This window comes from Sarcophilus harrisii, chromosome 2 (assembly GCF_902635505.1).
Source record: "Sarcophilus harrisii chromosome 2, mSarHar1.11, whole genome shotgun sequence".
Taxonomy (NCBI): domain Eukaryota; kingdom Metazoa; phylum Chordata; class Mammalia; order Dasyuromorphia; family Dasyuridae; genus Sarcophilus; species Sarcophilus harrisii.
This window is the reverse complement of record NC_045427.1, coordinates 306,735,169-306,754,427: the sequence shown is the minus strand read 5'-3', so window position 1 is coordinate 306,754,427 and position 19,259 is coordinate 306,735,169. Positions and strand designations below refer to the sequence as shown.

General features: G+C 38.2%; 1 protein-coding gene across 1 annotated transcript; it reads left to right on the top strand.

Annotated features, from left to right (window-relative positions):
• The first annotated feature begins 105 nt into the window (after window positions 1–105).
• COQ6 (coenzyme Q6, monooxygenase) lies at window positions 106–18,022 on the top strand. Its single transcript, XM_003756258.4, has 12 exons — window positions 106–377; window positions 4,147–4,281; window positions 6,404–6,462; window positions 7,323–7,446; window positions 13,328–13,458; window positions 14,871–14,978; window positions 15,073–15,135; window positions 15,378–15,485; window positions 16,406–16,608; window positions 16,689–16,804; window positions 16,934–17,100; window positions 17,879–18,022. The coding sequence occupies exons 1-12, from the start codon at window positions 203–205 to the stop codon at window positions 17,906–17,908; spliced, it is 1,419 nt and encodes a 472-aa protein (XP_003756306.1). The 5' UTR covers window positions 106–202; the 3' UTR covers window positions 17,909–18,022.
• The last annotated feature ends 1,237 nt before the right edge of the window (window positions 18,023–19,259 follow it).

The window sequence follows — 19,259 nt, the reverse complement described above, 5'->3', positions numbered from 1 at the left end:
TTTGTTACTTTAGTATCATCCAATGACCAATCCAGGAGCTGCTTTTTGATTGGTTGAGCGAAGGGACAAATTCTCTTCTTTCTTTCTGTGGCTGAGTTGGACGAGTTAGATTAGGGGAAGCAGCTTGGTAATTGGTGGGTGGTTTCCCCGGAAGCATTCTGGGATGGCGGAGGGGGCGTGACCAGTTGTTTTCCTCTCAGCAATGGCAGCCTGCTGTCGTTTGACCCGTTTTCTGGTTGTCCCTGGAGCCACCTTGGGAGGCCCGCGGCTGCCGGGGCTGAGATGGCTGAGCGGCTCGATGGGGACGGAGCAGGCAGTCTACGATGTGGTGGTGGCCGGCGGGGGGATGGTCGGGACCGCCATGGCCTGTGCCTTGGGTAAGATTCGCGCGGAGTGGGGGCGGAGGGGGCAGGGACCCCGGAACGCCTTTGAGGGCTCAGCGAGGCTTGGCTTTTAAAGCTTTGCGTTCTCCCCCCCCCCCCCCCCCCCCCCCCGTACGTCATCCCTTTTGAGCCTTGCAGCTAACGGGGCGTTCCCTTTTACAAATTAGAAAACGGGAATTGAGCGACAGGCTCAGATCCACGAGGTAGTATTAGAATCCAGATCTACTTCCTTTTTTTCTCTTTCTGGAAAAGAGAAGGTGCAGTGCGATCTGCCCAAGAGACTTGATGTGTCGAGAAGAGACTCAGAGCGAGCTTTCCGGACTCCCAGTTACTATTCTTTCCACCGCATCATCTGCGCTGCGCCTTCATCACGCTGTGCGTGATGAAGTAACTCCCGTGCGTTGCCTGGGAGTCCTTTCTATTTCCTACTTGTGATTTTGAGCTGCAACAGACCTTAGGCTTGTAATGGTTTGGTTAGAGATCGTTTTATATATGAAGAAATTCAGCCTCGGCCTTTATTTGTGGTCAGACATACAGTTAAGTGGCACAGCTGGGGCTTGAACATAGGACCTTTGTTTGAGAATCCAGCATACTTTCTCTTATGCCATTATATCTAGTTCCAATTATCCAATCAATGAGCATTTCTTAAAAACCTGATGAGATCGTGGCAGGAGTATGGGTTGGTCTCCTAGTTCTCCAAAACGCCAAGTTAGGGCGGGTTCGCTGCGAGAAACGCTACACAAAAGGCTGTGATAAGAAAAGGCACTTTATTAAAGAGAGAAAGACACCCAGATGTTCTCTTGGTGGGCAATATCAGAGAATTGCAAAGAGACATTACTTAGATACAGAAACAAGACAATTTGGGTTTTGCATCAGAAAGGAACATACTTGACATAGGGCGTGGGAAAAGTTTCCCAGGGAATGTAGATTTTGCATCCAAAAGGTGCTTAATGTTTGGGAAGAGAGTCTTTCCCAGGGAATGCAGATGCTCTTCTGGACGAGGCTGTATTGTCCTCATCAAGTAAATGCTGGGCATTCCAAAAGAGCCTCTGCCTAAAGGAGTTTAGAATTTAATGATGGAGACAACACACAAACATACATATAAAGCAAGCTGTATGCAGAATAAATTGGAAATAACTAATAAAGGGAAGGCTTTAGAATTAAGAGGGGTTGGACTAGATTTCTTGTAAAAGATGGGAAATTGAGACTTAAAGGAAACTGAGGAAGTCAGTAAAATTGAGGAGGGAGAACCTTCCAGGTATTAGGGACAGTAGAGAAAGACCAGGAGACCAGTTTCACTGGATCTAAGAACATATGTTGGGCAATGAAGTATAAAATGATTGGAAAGATAGGAAAGGGTTAGGTTATGCAAGACTTTGATTGCCCCACAGTGCCTTTTGTATTTGAACTTGGAACAATAGGTAAACTGTAGTTGATTGAGTAGGGGGAGTTGACAATCAGACCTAAACACTTCAGTAAGTCCTCTAAGAAATAAACCTGGAGCCACTGTAGTTAACTTAGTGGAGGTGGACCAGTGTCAGAATGGTCTGATCACATTTTGCAACACTTAGGCAGTGGGTTGGACTCTGGATTGAAATGGAGAGAAACTTTAGAGCGGAGGTCCATATGAAGACTCATGTGTGGAGTGGAGAATGATCCTGAGGTCTGGGATCTGTTGGGCTTGGAGTAGGAAAGACTTGGAATTCAAATTCAGATGCTAGTTTTGTGCCCTTAAGGGAAGTCATTTAATCCCTGCTTCAATTTCCTTTTTTTACAATAATTCCTAACTACTGGGGTTGTTGTAAGGATTAAATGAGATACTACTTATAAAAGATTTAACATTGTGCTTGGCCCATAGTAAACACTATGTAAGTATAGCTATTAACTATCCTCTAAGTTCTAGATTTCCAAACTAATTTAGAGACAGAGCACTTGGGCTTGAAAAATGTTGCCAGAATTCATAAATTCTGGCTTGCAGGTTCTAGATATATGAAATTATCCGAGATAAAGTGGTATTAGGGAAAATTTGGAGGAAAGTACTAAAAATGCTTCTGCTTTTCATAGTGAAAATGATCAGGAATAATATTTTTTGTTACATTCATCATTTGTTTCTAATGTACATTTTGGTACACTGTTTTATTTCATACTTAGTATGTTAGAGAAATATAGTATTGAACTTTTTTTTTAACAGAACTCCAATTCATATTGTTTTGAACAGTTTGGGAAATGCTTGTAACAGTGATTGCTTTTGTTCTGAGACTTATTGTCTTTTGCCTTCCACTATCCTGAAATAAGATAACAGGTCAGTTATTATACATCATGAGGCTGAAGAGGAAAGGAGCCTGGACATAGCTTAGGATAGCTCCTAAGCCTTATTTACTAGAGATAGGCCTGTTTGCTCATAGGGAAGTCAACCCATAAAAGTATTAAAAGAAATTCCTCTCAGCACTTTTGTGTCCTTAATTGCCTCATGGAATGGAAAATTCCCTTCTTAGTGGTTGTGTTGGGGCTTTTTGGGTCAGACCTCTGATTTCATCAATGTTAACAGCTCCTAGCTTGAAAATATGCCTACATATATATAATTTCTGGATCATAATCTTAGAGATATGCCTAGGGTCACCAAACATCAGAGGCAGAGTTTGAATTAGGATCTTTCTGATTCCAAAGCTCTCTAACTCCTGTGACTTGTCAGTATTAAAGTGCTTTAGGGGAAAATAAATCCTGCTTTTGAAAGAATTTCAGACTTTAAATAAAAATTTCAGTTGTTAATGTTTTGGTCTTGATTCCCTTGTTTTGTTTTGTTCTCTTTCTTTTTCTCAGATTACAGCTATCATTTGCTCTATTTCTGATTCTTGTCCCTGGTGAACAAATACTGAATATTTCTTAGTAACCTGATTCTTAAATATAAAAAGTGGTAATAATTCTCTGAGAACTTGTAGTATCTGATGTCTCAGTAGTTTTTCTTTTTTTCCTTTCTTAATACATTCCCTTTGCTAAATTAAATTTCCTGTTGTTTTCTTTGAAGACTAGGAAAAAAGATATTTTCTGACTTGGAGGATTCTTTACAATTGTGGGCTGGGTGGTTATGAGGTGGGAAAGATTCCTATCTTTGATTCCCAACCTCTCCCCCCCCCCCCTCCCGTTAATGTAATTACCCTTTAACTCACAAATCCTGGTCCCTTTGAATTCCTATAGAAGATCCGGACCTATTCCTGCCCCATCCATATCTAAGCCAACTTTGGGGCTACGCCCAAAAGCCCCTTGAGGTAAATCTTCCATTATAAAAGGGAGACACTGGAACTCCTTTGTCAAGATTCCAAACATGCTACCATGGTGCCCTCCTTATCTCTACCTTCACCTTTCTCCTTACTTCCAAACCCAATAATAAACCTCTTTTATCAGTCTAGCTTTCGGGCCAATAAATGCCTTTATTGAGGACTCACAGACCTCATTTACCCCTGTATCCTTGTGCAGAATCCAAGGGGGTTGCAGGGGAGCTCTTGTTTGACTCCCTGTATCCCAAACCTGCCACTAGACCTCAATTAAACTCTTATTTCATTTAGGTTCCCCAAATCTAGACCTCAACAGTTAAATTGGTTGAAATGCAAGTGCCAATTATTAATTGCGATAGGCCAGTGGTACTATTTTTTATACATATATTTTATATATGTAATGATTCATTTCATCATCTGACTTCTGCATAAAAATCAGTGATGACTGTTGTCTAATCCTTTACGTGAAATAAAATGTTGGCTTTTTTTAGGCCACAACATTCATTTTCGTGACAAGAAAATCCTGTTACTAGAAGCAGGTCCAAACAAAGTTGCGACGAAGTTGCCAGAAACTTACAGCAACAGGGTCAGTTCCATCACCCCAGGCTCAGCGACTCTCCTTAGCAGTGAGTACAAAAGGCTTTTAATATTTTTCCGTTGTGATGAACTCATTTTTTCAGCGCCGAGGCCCTTAATTGGGATTATCAAATAGATTTTATTGCTTATTTATCTTGTTCTGAATGGATAGTACTAAAAAAATTGTGATGTAATTACGGTGTCAGTGTCATTGGCAAAATCCTAATTCAGCTCCTCTTTGACAATTCCTTTGATAGGTTATGGGTTTATGTGTTTATGTTTATGAGAGAAAGAGAGAGGAAAGACGAGGATCAGAGTATATGTGTGTATATAGGTCTCTATTTCAGTGACTGATTTCACTATGGGCATTCCTGTCTTCACTGGATATTATGAGCCATAACTTGAAACAAGATAATAACTCAAGGGAGATGTTAGAATCCTAGCGTTAACTCAGTGGAATTAATACAATGCTTATTGGTTCACACCTTAGAGCAAATCCTTACAAAGTGATGTCAGTTGCCTAATTTAGCATGGTACTTAGCAAATTCTGTAACTCACTAATGTATTTAAGTACTCATTGGAGTTCACAAGTATGGGAGATTCACAAAGTTAACTTTGTAATTTTGTGAATTCACACCTCCTTTCCCTCAGAGGAGGAGTCAGCCTTTAAGAAATCATATACAAGAAGCTGAGGATGCTCAGTCAGTTCTGAACATTGCCAAGGAGACAGAGAGGAGCACTCTGGGAGAGCCAGAAGCCCTCTCTCGGAGGCAAGCCAGATTCATTCCAACTTTCACCTTGGTGCTGGCTGGAGATATTTGGAAGAAGAGAAACTGAAGCTGATAGAGCACTCTGGGAGGAAGCCCACAAGCCCACTCTCAGAGGTGGAGTCAGATTCATTCCATCTTCCACCTTTGTGCTGGCTGGAGGCTGAAGAAAGCAGAGGCAGAAGCAAAGGACAAAGCTGCAAGATCTCTTGAAGAAATAAACATTTGGATTTTATCAACTGGCTGTATTTGGAGTGATTATTACTCTGAACTGAAGCTAAGGCTGCCTCCAGAAAATCTCCCCAAGAAACCTGCTCCCAGAGAGAACCATTATATTTTAAAGAAGAGAACACCACAACTGAATAACAGAAACAGTCTACTGATTCCCTTGTCCTTCCATAGATTCCCCATAGACATTCAAGCCAGTGTGCTAAAGGCCTTCTAAATCTTTTTACATTTTGTGAGTACTAATACAATACTTGGGAATCCATTTGTTATTCTTCCCTTTCACTACACAGCTGGCCTATTTACTTTTCTAATCATACATTTTGGGAATGATGAACCTTATGCCATTTATTGCACATCATTGGAAATGTGTTATAGCCTTCCCACAATGTTCTTTTGTCTTTATGATGATCTTTGGGTCATATGTAACTCTGGTTCTTTGGAGTTTGTTGAACAGAGAAGCTCCATTGTGAATAACAAGCAGGGCATAAAAAGAGAGAGATATTTTTTTGATAAGGATATTGTGGAGAGTGGCTTATGCAGGATCCAGATAAAAGGGGGATTCCTTGAGGATTGTGATTTACTCCAGACTCTTCTTTTGGGATGAAATCTTGAAACATTAGAAGGCTTCGTTAGTAATACTGGTGATTATTCAAAAGATGTTAGGAAAAAACAAATAGATAAAAATAATCTATTGTTCAGACTCTGAAATGTAAGGCTAAAACACATAGATGAAATTAACAAATTATATATCTGATGCCTCAAAGGAATCAATTAATTAGTAAACTTTTATTAAATCTTTACTATACTAACCAGGCACTGTGCTAAGGAACATAAATAAAATGATCTTTTATAGTTGGAAGAAGATGGTGAAGAAAGATGAACAAATTGAATTTTTTCTTCTTCTTCAGCAATTTATTCTATAAATAGCATTTTTAAAATGCCTTTTATTCTGAAACTAGCAGGATAGTTAGCTCCCAAAAGATTATTTTTATATTTTTCAAGGGTTGAATATGTGAGGGATAGTAATTGTAAAAACATTCCATCCAATTGGCAAGAAAGGATGGAAGAAAGGCAAAAAATGTCTATGGGTAATAAGAAGGAAAGGGGGCAGATTAAAAGGAGAATGAGATTTGGTTATTGATTATCTCTGTTCTTCATATTCTCCTTTCTTTTCTAGGTTTTGGTGCCTGGGATCACATCTGCAACATGAGATACAAACCTTTTCGACGGATGCAGGTGCCTCAGTCACTGCCTCTGTGAGCTGGCTAAATGTCTTTCATGGTGTTAGTATATTGAGGAACAAATGGACTATAAACTAGTTTTGTTTCCTTCCTAGATTATATAAATATGAGCTTTTAATTGAGCATCTAAGATGCAGCAAATGGAGCGTGAGCCTAGAGTCAGGGAGACTCATCTTCTTAAGTTCAAATCTGGCCTCAGACATCTGTTAGCTGTGAGACCCTGGACAAATCACTTACCTGTTTGCCTCTGTTTTCTCATCCATAAAATGAGCCGGAGAAGGAAATGGCAAGCCACTCCAATATCTCTGCCAAGAAAATCCTAAATTGGGTCACGGAGAAGTCAACTGCAACTGTACAAAACTTAGCAATAGTTATTAATTATTCTTCTGTTAATAATAATCAGCTTTAAGGTTTGCAAAGTGCTTTGCATATGTTATTTCATTTGATCCTCCCAACAGACCTGTGATATGGGCACTACAGACAAGATCCTTATTTTACAGGTGAGGAAATAAGGTTTAGAGAGAGAGAGAAAGAGAGACAGATAATATGACTTAGCAGTGCCTACACAGCTGGAGCATGCTAGAAATAGGAATATAGCTCTTTCTGATTTAATCTAGCACTCTTTTCAGTGGTTTACTCTCACAAAAATTAGCATTTCTATGGGGATTCTCAGCTCCTTACATATTTACTAACTAAGGAAAGATTTTTTTAAGAGTTGGTATATGGAGATGAATATTTGGAACTGAGGGAAAAACTAGACTTGGCATTTTCTGTTTAGAGGGCAAAACTTAATTTTTATTAGCATTTTTTCCATGGATTTGCCTTTTGGTAAACATTTTCCATTTGCCTTTCTAGGTTTGGGATGCTTGCTCAGAAGCTCTAATAATATTTGATAAAGATGATTTAGATGATATGGGATATATAGTGGAGAATGATGTCATTATGTCTGCTCTCACCAAACAATTAGATGCCATCCCTGGTAAGAAGCTAGTTTCTTTCAGATTTTCTTATGTCTTTTAGAAGGTAAACTGTCTGTTACTGCCCTGACACTTGGTGGAAAAGGACTTCCTGTTAACAAAAAGTACTTTTTGTCTAACTCTGGTTGAGTGTCTCAAAGCTATCTCAAACTCAACTTGTCTGAAACGGAACTTAATTATTGTCCTTCTCAACCTTCTCATTTTCTCAACCTTTGTATTAGTGCTGAGGGCATCACCATCCTTCTAGTCACACGAGCTTACCATTGAAATGTCTTCTTTGACTCCTCCCTTTTTATATTCTATTTGCCAGCTGATCTTATCTTCACAACATCTTGTGTATATGTTCCCTTTGCTCCATTTCCATAGTTATCACCTTTGTACTGGACCTTATTATCTTATGGAAGCACTTTTGCAGTCATCCTTTGCACATTTGCATTCTCACTCAGTTATTGTTTCTTTTATTTCTTTAGTAATTCTTGCTACTTGGATTCACGTTTTCTAGTCTGCCAATTATTTTTGCCTGAAGGCCATAAGTTCTTCTTTTACAATTCTTATTTTTCTTTTAAACTATTCAGGAATATCTTGCTGCAATCCCATGCTTTCTTGGGAATGCACAGGGTACTCTGGTACATCAGGAGTTGATTGATTTTCTTTTGTCTCGCCATATTTATTTATAGATGTCTGAACTCATTTAGCTGATTTGGAGGTTATATTCCTTTTTGTCATTAATGATGTTTTTCTGCTCACACTCGGGGTCTTTGATTGAGTTTTCTTTCTTTCTGAGATCCCTGATAATTTCAGTCTCTTTCATATTCTTCTCTTGCTCACTTTTTGACTGCTTTTTCAGTTTCTCTTGGGGTTGGACCACACAGCCATCTCAGCCCTCTCTTAAAATGGGCAGGTCCCCTTTTGTCAGCTTCTTCTGTGCCTACAAGGATTGGACAGACTGACACCGTTTTTCTTTAGTGATCAGGTGGAGAATACCTTCATGTGTTTATGCCTGATGTTTGTTCGCTTTTTACTGGCCTTTCTTGCTGTTTCTTACCCAGAGCAGAGAACCTGTTTCCCAGTCATGTGCATTCACTTGACTCTCCTCTAGGCCTAGAATGCTGTCCTGCTTACCTATGATTTAAAACTTCCCTGGCTGTCAGTCCCACTTTCTTGATGGTGAGTGACTATAAGTTATCCAGTTTGAGGTGTCTAAGATATAGTTGCTGCTGTATCTTATATGGTTATTTACAGGCTAACTCCCTCATTAAAATTGAATAGGGACATTTTTGCTCTTTTTTTGTATGCCCAGAGGTTTGCAAAAATACGCATATAGTGAGCATATTGTGAATACTTAATAAGTACTTCTTGACTTAACTTTCACTTCTAATTTTTTAAAAATATTTTTTCCCCTTTCCCCTTCCTGAGATAGTATGCAATTAGATATAAATTATACATGTGCAGTTATGCAAACATTTCTATATTAGACATCTTGTACTAGAAGACTTGAAAGAAAGTGAAAAGGTAGCATGCTTATTTATATTCAGTCTATCAGTTCTTTCTCTGGAGGTAGGTAGTATGCTTCATCATTAGTCCTTTGGGATTATCTTAGATCAATGTTTTGCTGAGAATAGTTAAATTGTTCACCTTTCTTCATTGAGCAATGTTGCTGTTACTATGTACAATGCTCTCTTGGTTCTGTTCGCTTCATTTTACATCAGTTCATGTAGATTTTTTCAGGTTTTTCTGAAATCATTCTGCTTGTCATTTCTTACACCACAATAATACTCTGTTACAATATTCCGTTACCACATGGGTATATGGATATAAATAACCATTTCCCAATTGATGAATATCCCTTTGATTTCCAATTCTTTGTCATGATAAAAAGTGCTGGTATGAATATTTTTGTATAAATATGACCTTTCCCCTTTTTGGGGATATTTTTAGGATACGAACTTAACAGTGATATTGCTGGATCAAAGGGTAGGCACAATTTTATAGCCTTTTCGACAGAGTTCTGAATTGCTCTCCTAAATGATAGGATTGGTTTAGAACTTCACCAACAGCACATTAGTGTCACTTTTAAATTTGTATGATCTGCTGCTTTGGTAATTATGCCATATATTCCTTTATTCAAGTTAATAAAAACATAAAAACGGCAGAAGGACCAAGGATAGATCCTTGAGGCACTTGAAATGGAACCACTTAAAAAACTACTCTTTAGGTCTAGCCATTCACCCAGTTTTGAATCTGTTTTACTATTCTGCTCTCTAGTCCATATCTCTCTATTTTATCTGCAAGAATAGCGTTGCCAGATATTTTGCTAAAATTGAAGTAAAATGGATCTGTGGAATTCTCGTAAGAATTCTGGCCCAGGTTTCTGTAACACTTTGTTGTTAGTGACTCATTCTAACATCCATAACTTCCTTTGATGCTTGCAACAACCTTATGAAAAAAGGTTCTTTATGCTTGTTTTATGGATGAGAAAACTGGGGTTCAGAGAAGTCAAATGACTTTTCCAGGGTTACACATCTTTCATACTGATCACTTTTTTTCAATGTTTAGTCAATTCCTTTAATAATACATCCTAGGATCTTGCCATAAATCAAAGTTAAGTTCTGGCCCTAGAATTTACAGTGTCTACTCTCTTCCTTTTATGAGAAATCCACAAAATATTTCCTGTTCTTTAGTCCTTCAGCCCTTCCATTTTATGTGATCTTTTAAATATCTGAGACTGTGGTTCAATGACTCACTATGACAGTTCTTTACATACCCTTATTGGACTTGAGAATTTGAACTTAGCTGGAACAGCTAACTGCTTTCTTACTTTCTCCTTATATATGTTGGATATCAAAGCCTAATATTTTTAACTTATCCTAGAGATTATTTTCATTAGCAGAACAAAAAAGCAGCAAAATAAGATTTGAGTAGTTGTATGTTCTTCATTCTGTACAATTGAACTTTATCTCATGTCCTGCCAGAAGCTGTTCTTTCTCTGCTCTAATCCTCCTCTTTTCTTTAATTACTGAACGAAAACAAAACGGAAACCTTTAGTGCTTTCCTTCCTGTGCTTCATTTCTCTTGACGTTGATCTTCTGGGATGGTGTCATGTTTTTCTATTCATCTTCCATTACTTCACTTTGCTTGCATCTGTTTACATGTGTCCTTAACATTTGTGTTGGTTAAAGATTTCCTGCTGAATGTAGACTGGTCTTTTTAGTTAACTCTTCCAGAACCTACAATATTGTCATGATTCCCACCAATTCTTGGTGATACTTTTGTGGTTATATGTGCCTTTTTGTATTAGTATCTTTGGTTTATTTTGCATATTACCCAGACTTTGGGTGGATTGGCCAAGGACCCACTAAGAACATTCTCTGCATCTCAGATTCCCATTGCCCAAACCCCACCAAGGGTTGGACATACATCATCAGTTGAGTGATGACCTCCCTCTGGTCCAGGTCATACCTGTTGTACTGTATCTTGACTCCCTGGACTATTCTCTCCTTTGAAGTACTTGTTGACCAGGAACATGGATACTCACACTGCTTGGATGACAGTTAACCATGCAATACATGTGTACCTACATACATATGTATACTCATGTGTATAATATAAAACAGCATATACATAGAGAAGCAAATGTTGTTTCTAGTCATTATGTGATCTGGAGGTATCTTTATATATTTGATTTAATGATCCTCTTTTCTATTTGACTTTGACATCATGATGCCATTTGGCATTTCCTGACACCACTAGTCTGTGGTATGTAAAATAAATTGTGTGCAATCTCTGTGAAAAATGAGCATAGCAGTGCTTTCTGGTTGGGATTGTCAGAGTAAGGCCTTTGGCACTACTTTTTTTTTTTTTTTTTTTTTTTTTTTTTTTTGTAGTTGAACAATTTTATTTATTTTATTATAGATTTTTAATTGCAAGATATATGCATGGATAATTTTTCAGAATTGATAATTCCAAAACCTTTTGTTCCAGCTTTTCCCCTCCTTCCCCCCATCCTCTCCCCCAGATGGCAGGTTGACCAATACATGTAAAATATGTTAAAGTATTTTAAATACAATATATCTACATGTGTCCATACAGTTATTTTGCTGTACAAAAAGAATCAGACTTCAAATACTGTACAATTAACCTGTGAAGGAAATCAAAAATGCAGGCAGACAAAAATAGGATTGGGAATTCTATGTAGTGGTTCATAGTCATCTCCCAGAGTCCTTTCGCTGGGTGCAGCTGATTCAGTTCATTACTACTCTATTGGAACTGAATTCGTTCATCACATTGTTGAAGAGGGCCACGTCTATCAGAATTGATCATCACATAGTATTGCTTTTGAAGTATATGATGATCTCCTGGTCCTGCTCATTTCACTTAGCATCAGTTCATGTAAGTCTCTCCAGGCCTTTCTGAAATCCTCCCGCTGGTCATTTCTTACAGAACAATAATATTCCATAATATTTATATACCACAATTTATTCAGTCATTCTCCAGTTGATGGGTATCCACTATTTCCAGTTTCTGGACACTACAAAGTTTGCTACAAACATTGTTGCACATACAGGTCCCTTTCCCTCCTTTAAGATCTCTTTGAGATATAATCCCAGGATCAAAGGGTATGTACAGTTTGATAACTTTTTGAGCATAGTTCCAAATCGCTCTCCAGAATGCTTTGCCACCACTTCTGCTCTTCATTTTTCTCTGTTTTAGTCTCCTTAGTTATCCTCAAGGATATACAGGGCCATTGGATATTTTCTGGGAACTCTGTTAGCTTAGTTTCTAACTTACTGTGATATACCTAATGGGCTTTCTTTTTTAAAATCTTAATAGGTTTTCTTTTAAAAAATATGGTGAATCCAAATTCTTTTTTTCTTATCTTTATATCTATTGGTAATTTGATTTAGTACTTTTACAACTCAAAATTTTCCTGGTTTTTTTTTTTTTCTATTATATGTGAATTAAATTTTCCAATAGTCATCTTTTTTCCCATGATCATAGCCTTTATGGGGTCAGTTGTTAATCCATATCTTTTCTAAAAACCTTATCAGCACTAGTCTTTAAAAAGGACAAGCCTCATATCTCTCAGTCTTCCTGTTAGGATCCATCTTTATTTTGTAATCAAGTCACTTCATGGGTGAGAATGCCTTAAAAGTCTTTTTGTTCATGTTCCAAGCTTTTATTGGATTCTCTACTTAGACATTTTTTTCCTGTGTTTTCCTCATTCTTGCTGACATTGGTTAATTTTTCTTCAACTTGTTTTTTTCTCCATAACTTTATTTGGTGCTTCCCAATTGAAGGCAGCTTTGTGGCCATTTTTGGTGATGGCTGTGTTCAGCAGCAGCAGGGGCAGGCCTCCTCTGGCACCAGGAGACTTGGTCTGGCTCAGATTAGCCTCAGGCTCCATCATATGGTACAGATGCTAGCCCCTTACTTCATTCCTTAAATAGCTCTTGCTTCTTGCCTCTTCTGGGACCCTGTGTTGCTATCATTGTCCAATTCTCATGCATATGTGTGTCTTGGTCCATAGTTTCAGTGCCTTCTGTGATGTTATTGAAACCTATGTTCCCGCATTCCATCCTTTCTGCTTACAGCTAAGAGGTAAATAGGATTTTGATATCTTAGGACATTACTTTTTTCATAATTGTGGTTCTTCTCTGGTTTTTTCCACAAATCTTCATGATCACACACATGGTTTGAGAGTGTTGTTTTCCTCCTCTAATAGTATTTATTTGTCTATGTATATAATCTTTTCCCCTTGTCAAATATAAGCTCTTTCAGGACAGGGATTCTTTATTTCAGTCTTTGTATCCCCAGTGCCTAGCAGAAACTCTTTTGTTGAGATGTTTTTTTGTTTGACGTTTGTTATTTTTTTCTCTCTCTCAGATCAGGTAGAGGTTGTCTACAGAAGCAAAGTAATCAGCTATACCTGGCCTGGACCATTCTGCAATACAGAAAACAGTCCATGGGTTCAGATTACTTTAGCTGATGGCCGCCAGTTCCAGACCAAATTGTTGGTAATTAAAACTTTGTTTTCTCTAGGATTTGTATTTGTCCATTCCTTGTTTTGTGCTTTTGGTTCCAAGCTTCTTACTGTGGATTAAATTGGGTTTCCAAGGATTAGAACTAAAGAGGAAATGTCAGAAGGCTGGGAATTTTTTTTGCCTAGTTCCACAAGGAAGTAGGTGGAGTACAGGGCTTGGAAAGGTAGGAAGGGGCCAGGTTTTGAAAACTTAAGCCAAACAAAGGACTTTATATTTGATCCTGGAGGTAATAGGCTGTCTCTGAAGTTAATTGAATGCTGACATGGTCTGATCTGATCTTTAGGATCAGTGATCCTAAAGTCTTTTAGGATCCAAGTGGATAGCTCATTGGACAATGGATTGGAGTGGGGAGATTTTTGAGGGCAGAGACCATTGCAGTAGTTCAGAAATGGGGTGATGAGGGCCTTCACAGCATTTTCAGCATCAGAGAAAAGGAGGAGACATGTAGGGAGTGTGTTAGGAGGTACAAATGAAATTGACAAGTGATTAGATATGGGGGATGAGAGAGGGAGAAGTCCAATGTGATACTTAGGTTGGGACCCTGGTGCACTGGGAGTATGGTGGTGCCCTTGAGAGCAACAGAGAAGTTAGGAAGAGCAGAGCAAATTTTGGGGAAAAGGTAATGAGTTCAATTTGATTTTAAGTTGGTTATGAGACATGAAGTTTGAATTGTGTATCAGGCAGTTTTGAGATGTGAGATGAAGTCAAGATAGAGGATAGGGCTGCTCAAATAAATCTGAAAATGATGTGCATTGAAAGATGAGTAATCTGGAACCAAATCAGTTCCAATAGAGCAGTAATGAACTGAACCAGCTACACCCAGGGAAAGAACTGGGAGATGACTATGAACCATTACATAGAATTCGCAATTCCTCTATTTTTGTCCGCCTGCATTTTTGATTTCCTTCACAACCTAATTATACACTACTTCAAATTCTGACTTTTTATACAGCAAAATAACTGTTTGGATATGTATACATATATTGTATTTAACTTGTACTTTAATATATTTAACATGTATTGGTCAACCTGCCATCTGAGGGAAGGGGTGGGGGGGGAAGGAGGGAAAAAGTTGGAACAAAAGGATTTGCAACTGTCAATGCTGAAAAATTACTATGCGTATATTTGTGTAAGTAAAAAGCTATAAAAAAGAAAAAAAAGAAAGATGAGTCATCTGGAATTGATAAGATCAAGAAAAATAATATAGAGGGGAAAAATGATGAGACGACCAGGGTTGGGAGTTGTGGTTTCTTCCTGCAGGCTATTTGAATATATTTGTATTAATTGGATCCTTTGTTGGAACTCTTGGATTCCGAGTGATCCGTTGCACAAGATCAACCCTGAGACCCTTGAAAAGGACTCAGTTCGCTCTTGTTCCCATGCAGATTGGTGCAGATGGTCAAAACTCAGGGGTGCGAAGTGCTGCTGGAATCCAGAATGTGTGCTGGCCCTATGATCAGTCTGCTGTTGTGGCTACTTTGCACTTAAGTGAGGTAACGTTTTTGAGCTGCTATTTAGGAACTGCTTGAACTTAAGCAGTATTACAACTAAGCCTTCTCATAAAGTCTTTTTACTTCCTGTTATCAGCCCACTGAGAACAATGTGGCATGGCAAAGATTTCTTCCTTCTGGGCCCATTGCCTTACTGCCGGTAAGAGTCTCCATTTCTTCAGTATCTTTGACAATTTTGACTCCTTTTACCTTTGTTGTAACTTCCCTTTCCCTTATACTGTCCTTAGCCTTTTTCTGAAACTTCAGGAAATGAGCAAGAGACAATGCTTTTTTTTCCTTTTCCTGTTTATATTTCCCCTGACTCCCCAACTTATGCTTGGGAACCCCCACGAATCGATTGATCTTCCTAGACTTTTAAGTTAACTCTTATATTTGAATCAGCTCTCAGATACCTTGAGCTCCTTGGTGTGGTCTACGTCCCATGAGCATGCAAAAGAACTGGTCAGCATGGAGGAGGAAAATTTTTTGGATGCCATTAATTCTGCCTTTGTGAGTACTGGTTTTTAGATTTTTGACTTTTAATTTGTTCTAGTGATATCTGGTAATGAGACAGATTTTGGCCATGAGAAAAGAGGATCCATAATTCCTCACTTCTCTTCTGTGTGTGCTGGTATAGTATAGAGGGGACAGAACATTTTGTAGAATCAAGGAACTTTGAATTGTAGTGATGATTTTGTAATCTCCTGGGGTTATGGCCGTGGATGAATCATTTTACTTCTCTTCAGGGCTTCAGCCTTTTAATTTACATATTTTCTGTCTCTGCCCTTGGTGGAGAGGCAGCAATGAAACCTCAAGGCAACTTCTCTAGTGGCTGATTGCTATCAGTTCAGTGCTCTGGATGTATTGAATTAGGACTAAAATCTGAGAAGAGTTCAGCACTAGCCTACTCTTAATAAGGTTCTACCTTCTTAAGACAGTTTTTAACATTACTCTGGTTGTCTGGGTAACTTGAGTCCCCAAGGCTAAATCACCCAAATGTAAAGGGATTATCCTGGCTACCCATTATTTTTCAGAGCATATAGGAGCTTTCGAGAACACATCAGCCATGAGAGGGCATATTTTTCTGATTTGTGAACTTCCGAATTTATCCGAGTAATGATTTCAAATCAATTTACAATGAAGTGCCATGTAATAGAAGCAAAGAGAAATTGGAATAGATATCAAGATGGTTTATAGGGCTCCTTCCTTTTATTCTTTCAGAAGTTATTATTGTACTAGGTGTAGAATCATTTCATTGTCTTAATCTTCCAAGTGTGGCTTTTGGGATAAGGAACAGTTTGGGCCTTTATGAGGTTTTGCATTGGCCTCTGTACTTGGATATCTTGTCCAGTGGTGGTGGAATTTTAATCCTTTGCTATTCAGTGACCAAATTCCAACCTGTATTTATTTTGCTTTTTGCTGCTATTTAGTGGAGTGATGCTAATCACACAGATTTCATCGACTCTGCTGGATCTATGCTGCAGTATGCTGTCACATTCCTGCAGCCCACTAAATCTTCAGCCCGACAACTGCCCCCAAGTGTTGCCAAAGTGGGACCAAAAAGCAGAGCACTGTTTCCACTTGGCTTGGGGCATGCCGTTGAGTATGTCCGACCCCGAGTAGCCCTCATTGGGTAAGAATAAAAAGAATGAATTTGACACTTTCTTTCTTGGTGAATAGGAGGCTAACCCCTGCTTTCTGCTTTCTTTCTAGAGATGCGGCTCACAGAGTCCATCCCCTAGCAGGGCAAGGAGTCAACATGGGATTTGGGGATATTTCCAGCTTGATCCATCATCTCAGTAGAGCAGCTTTTGATGGGAAAGATCTAGGTAAAGATTCAGAGTAGCCATCTCTGGCATGTCAAGAAAGGGCTGGAGTTCGTGAAGGCGGCCCACTGGTATGAATTGGGTTTACTGTGGGACAGTATAGAGCATTCCAGTCATTCTTTTCTCTTTTAGGTTCCATGTGCCACCTTACAAAATATGAAACAGAGAGACAGCGTCACAACGTTTTTCTTATTGCTGCCACAGACTTGTTAAAGAGGCTTTATTCTACCACTTTTTCTCCTCTGGTACTACTAAGAACGTGGGGCTTGCAGGCAACAAATGCTGTTCTTCCACTCAAAGTAAGAAGTGCTACCGCCCCCACACAAACTAATTCTGTGAGGACTCAGGCAGACCTGCCTAAAGGTCTGTGGTTAGATCTTCATTTACTAATTATTTAACTGATTAACTGGACCCAGTTTCTCATTTATACAGTGGGGAGGAAACAGTTTCCTAGATTGGGTAAGGATGCTGTGTTATTAATGGGAATAGATTAGAAGAGATGAAAAGTACCCATTTCTTCTGCTCAGTCTTATGTAGGTCAAATAAAAGATCAGCTAAATTTTAGAGGAGGAGAATATTGGCTAGCAAATTTTATAGTGTTTTAAGGGTTGAAAAATATTTTACAGATATCCCATTGTATTCTCACATAAACTCTGGGAACTAGGTCATAGTAATATTCCCATTTTACAGATAAGGAAACTGAGGCAGACAGGATAAGTGATTTGTCCAACATTACACAGCCAGGAAGTGTCTATGGCCCCATTTGAACTTGTTTTCTTCTCGCCACTTTACTACTTAGCTTCTGCTTAAGAGAGGTAATAGTTGCCATTGTAGTAAGCTTTTTTATTGGAACCCATAGTCAAGACTGAATTGGCCGAAAAGCCTTTACATCCCTCTGTCCCCTGGATAAATAAGACTTGGAACAATGAACTGGGGAGAGAATCCAAATTGACCTTTTGGTCTTCTTTCCTTGTTTTGCTACATTACAGGTTTGGTTTCAACACAGTTTGTTAGCTTTAGCTTCTGCAGGGTTATACAAGCGTCATTTAATATCTTTTTTGTTTTTCTCCCTATCAGGAACAGATTATGGCTTTTGCAAGCAAATGAATGTCCTACTTCCTGTTCACTCTTTGGAGGAATGAAGCCAGGCATAGACCAGATAAGCCTTCAGTAATTAAATAAATTATTTTCAAAGTGTAATAAACTTGCTTTTTACTAGAATTATAGTTTTGTTTTGTTTTTTCCCTTGGATGACAGTTTTAAGTGCAAGGAATGTTTCTGTGTAATGACAGTGACTGACAGTAGGTACCAGTAACTTGCTGTGAGCAAGATGCAGTTAGTAGGAAAAAAAAGACTCATCAAAATCAAATGAAGACTGGTGGAAAATAGTCTTTTATTATTAAAATAGATATCACAGTGCTGCCCAAATAAATATTTTTTCCTGATAACCATTAGATAAGGGCAGCATTTCTGTTTTTTACACCATATTTCAGCTTGAGTTGAGAACTATATATATCCAGTTGACATTTTAAATAAAATTAGGAATTTAAAAATTAACATTAAAATTAAATATAAATTACTTTAAACTTTGCTATAGTTGCACTGATCTTTCTAAAGAGAAAGCCAACTGTTGTTAATGTTGGTTATCACTTCATATCAAATTACAGCTTTATTTATAGTTCCCGCTCTGGGAGATCACATCAAAATAATAATAAATAATCTTTCTTATTGCACAGGTTTGAGGACCTCTGGAACCAGGTCAGAAGAAAATTATGATTAGCAGCAAAGGTTACGCTCATGTTGACATACAATATTCCTTCATCATTTCATGTACAATTATTATAGTCCCAAACTCCTGAGATTAAACTCTTTAAGAGTAGCAAGAATGGGGAAAAAATTGCCCTAGATCCAGATAACTACTTCCACCCTGGCTTAGATCCCAACTCAAGGGTTAAAATCATTGAGAAATTTATATAGAGGCAACTGATAAAAGCCTTGCTCTCTTTAAACAAAGACCCACTTAATTTCCCTAATTTCTCAGAATTAGAAAACTCTTCTACTATATCTTTAGTAGACTTAAGACACTTAAATAGTTACTTTAAGCATTGACACAAAGATGGTAATGTTTTGGGACACTCTGACCAAGACTCAAGTAATTACTTTAAAACCTAACACTGATATCCAATACTCTAGAGTCAAAGGATTAAGTTGCCATATCGTTTTAGTTTTCTTTCTAAAGTACCACATTTTTGCCTCCCCAAGTCTTTTATAGTAAAATAGTCTTAATTAAAAGATTTTAAGAGATGGACAGTGTTGTTTTTCTTTGAAATCACCAATATATGGGGAAAACTAAATATATGATCCTTTGAGGAAAGATCGATGAAACAGCAAAAACAGTCTTAAAGGAAAGCTTTTTAATGGGCTAAAGTTCTTTAGGCTACATTTTGATAAGAAATCA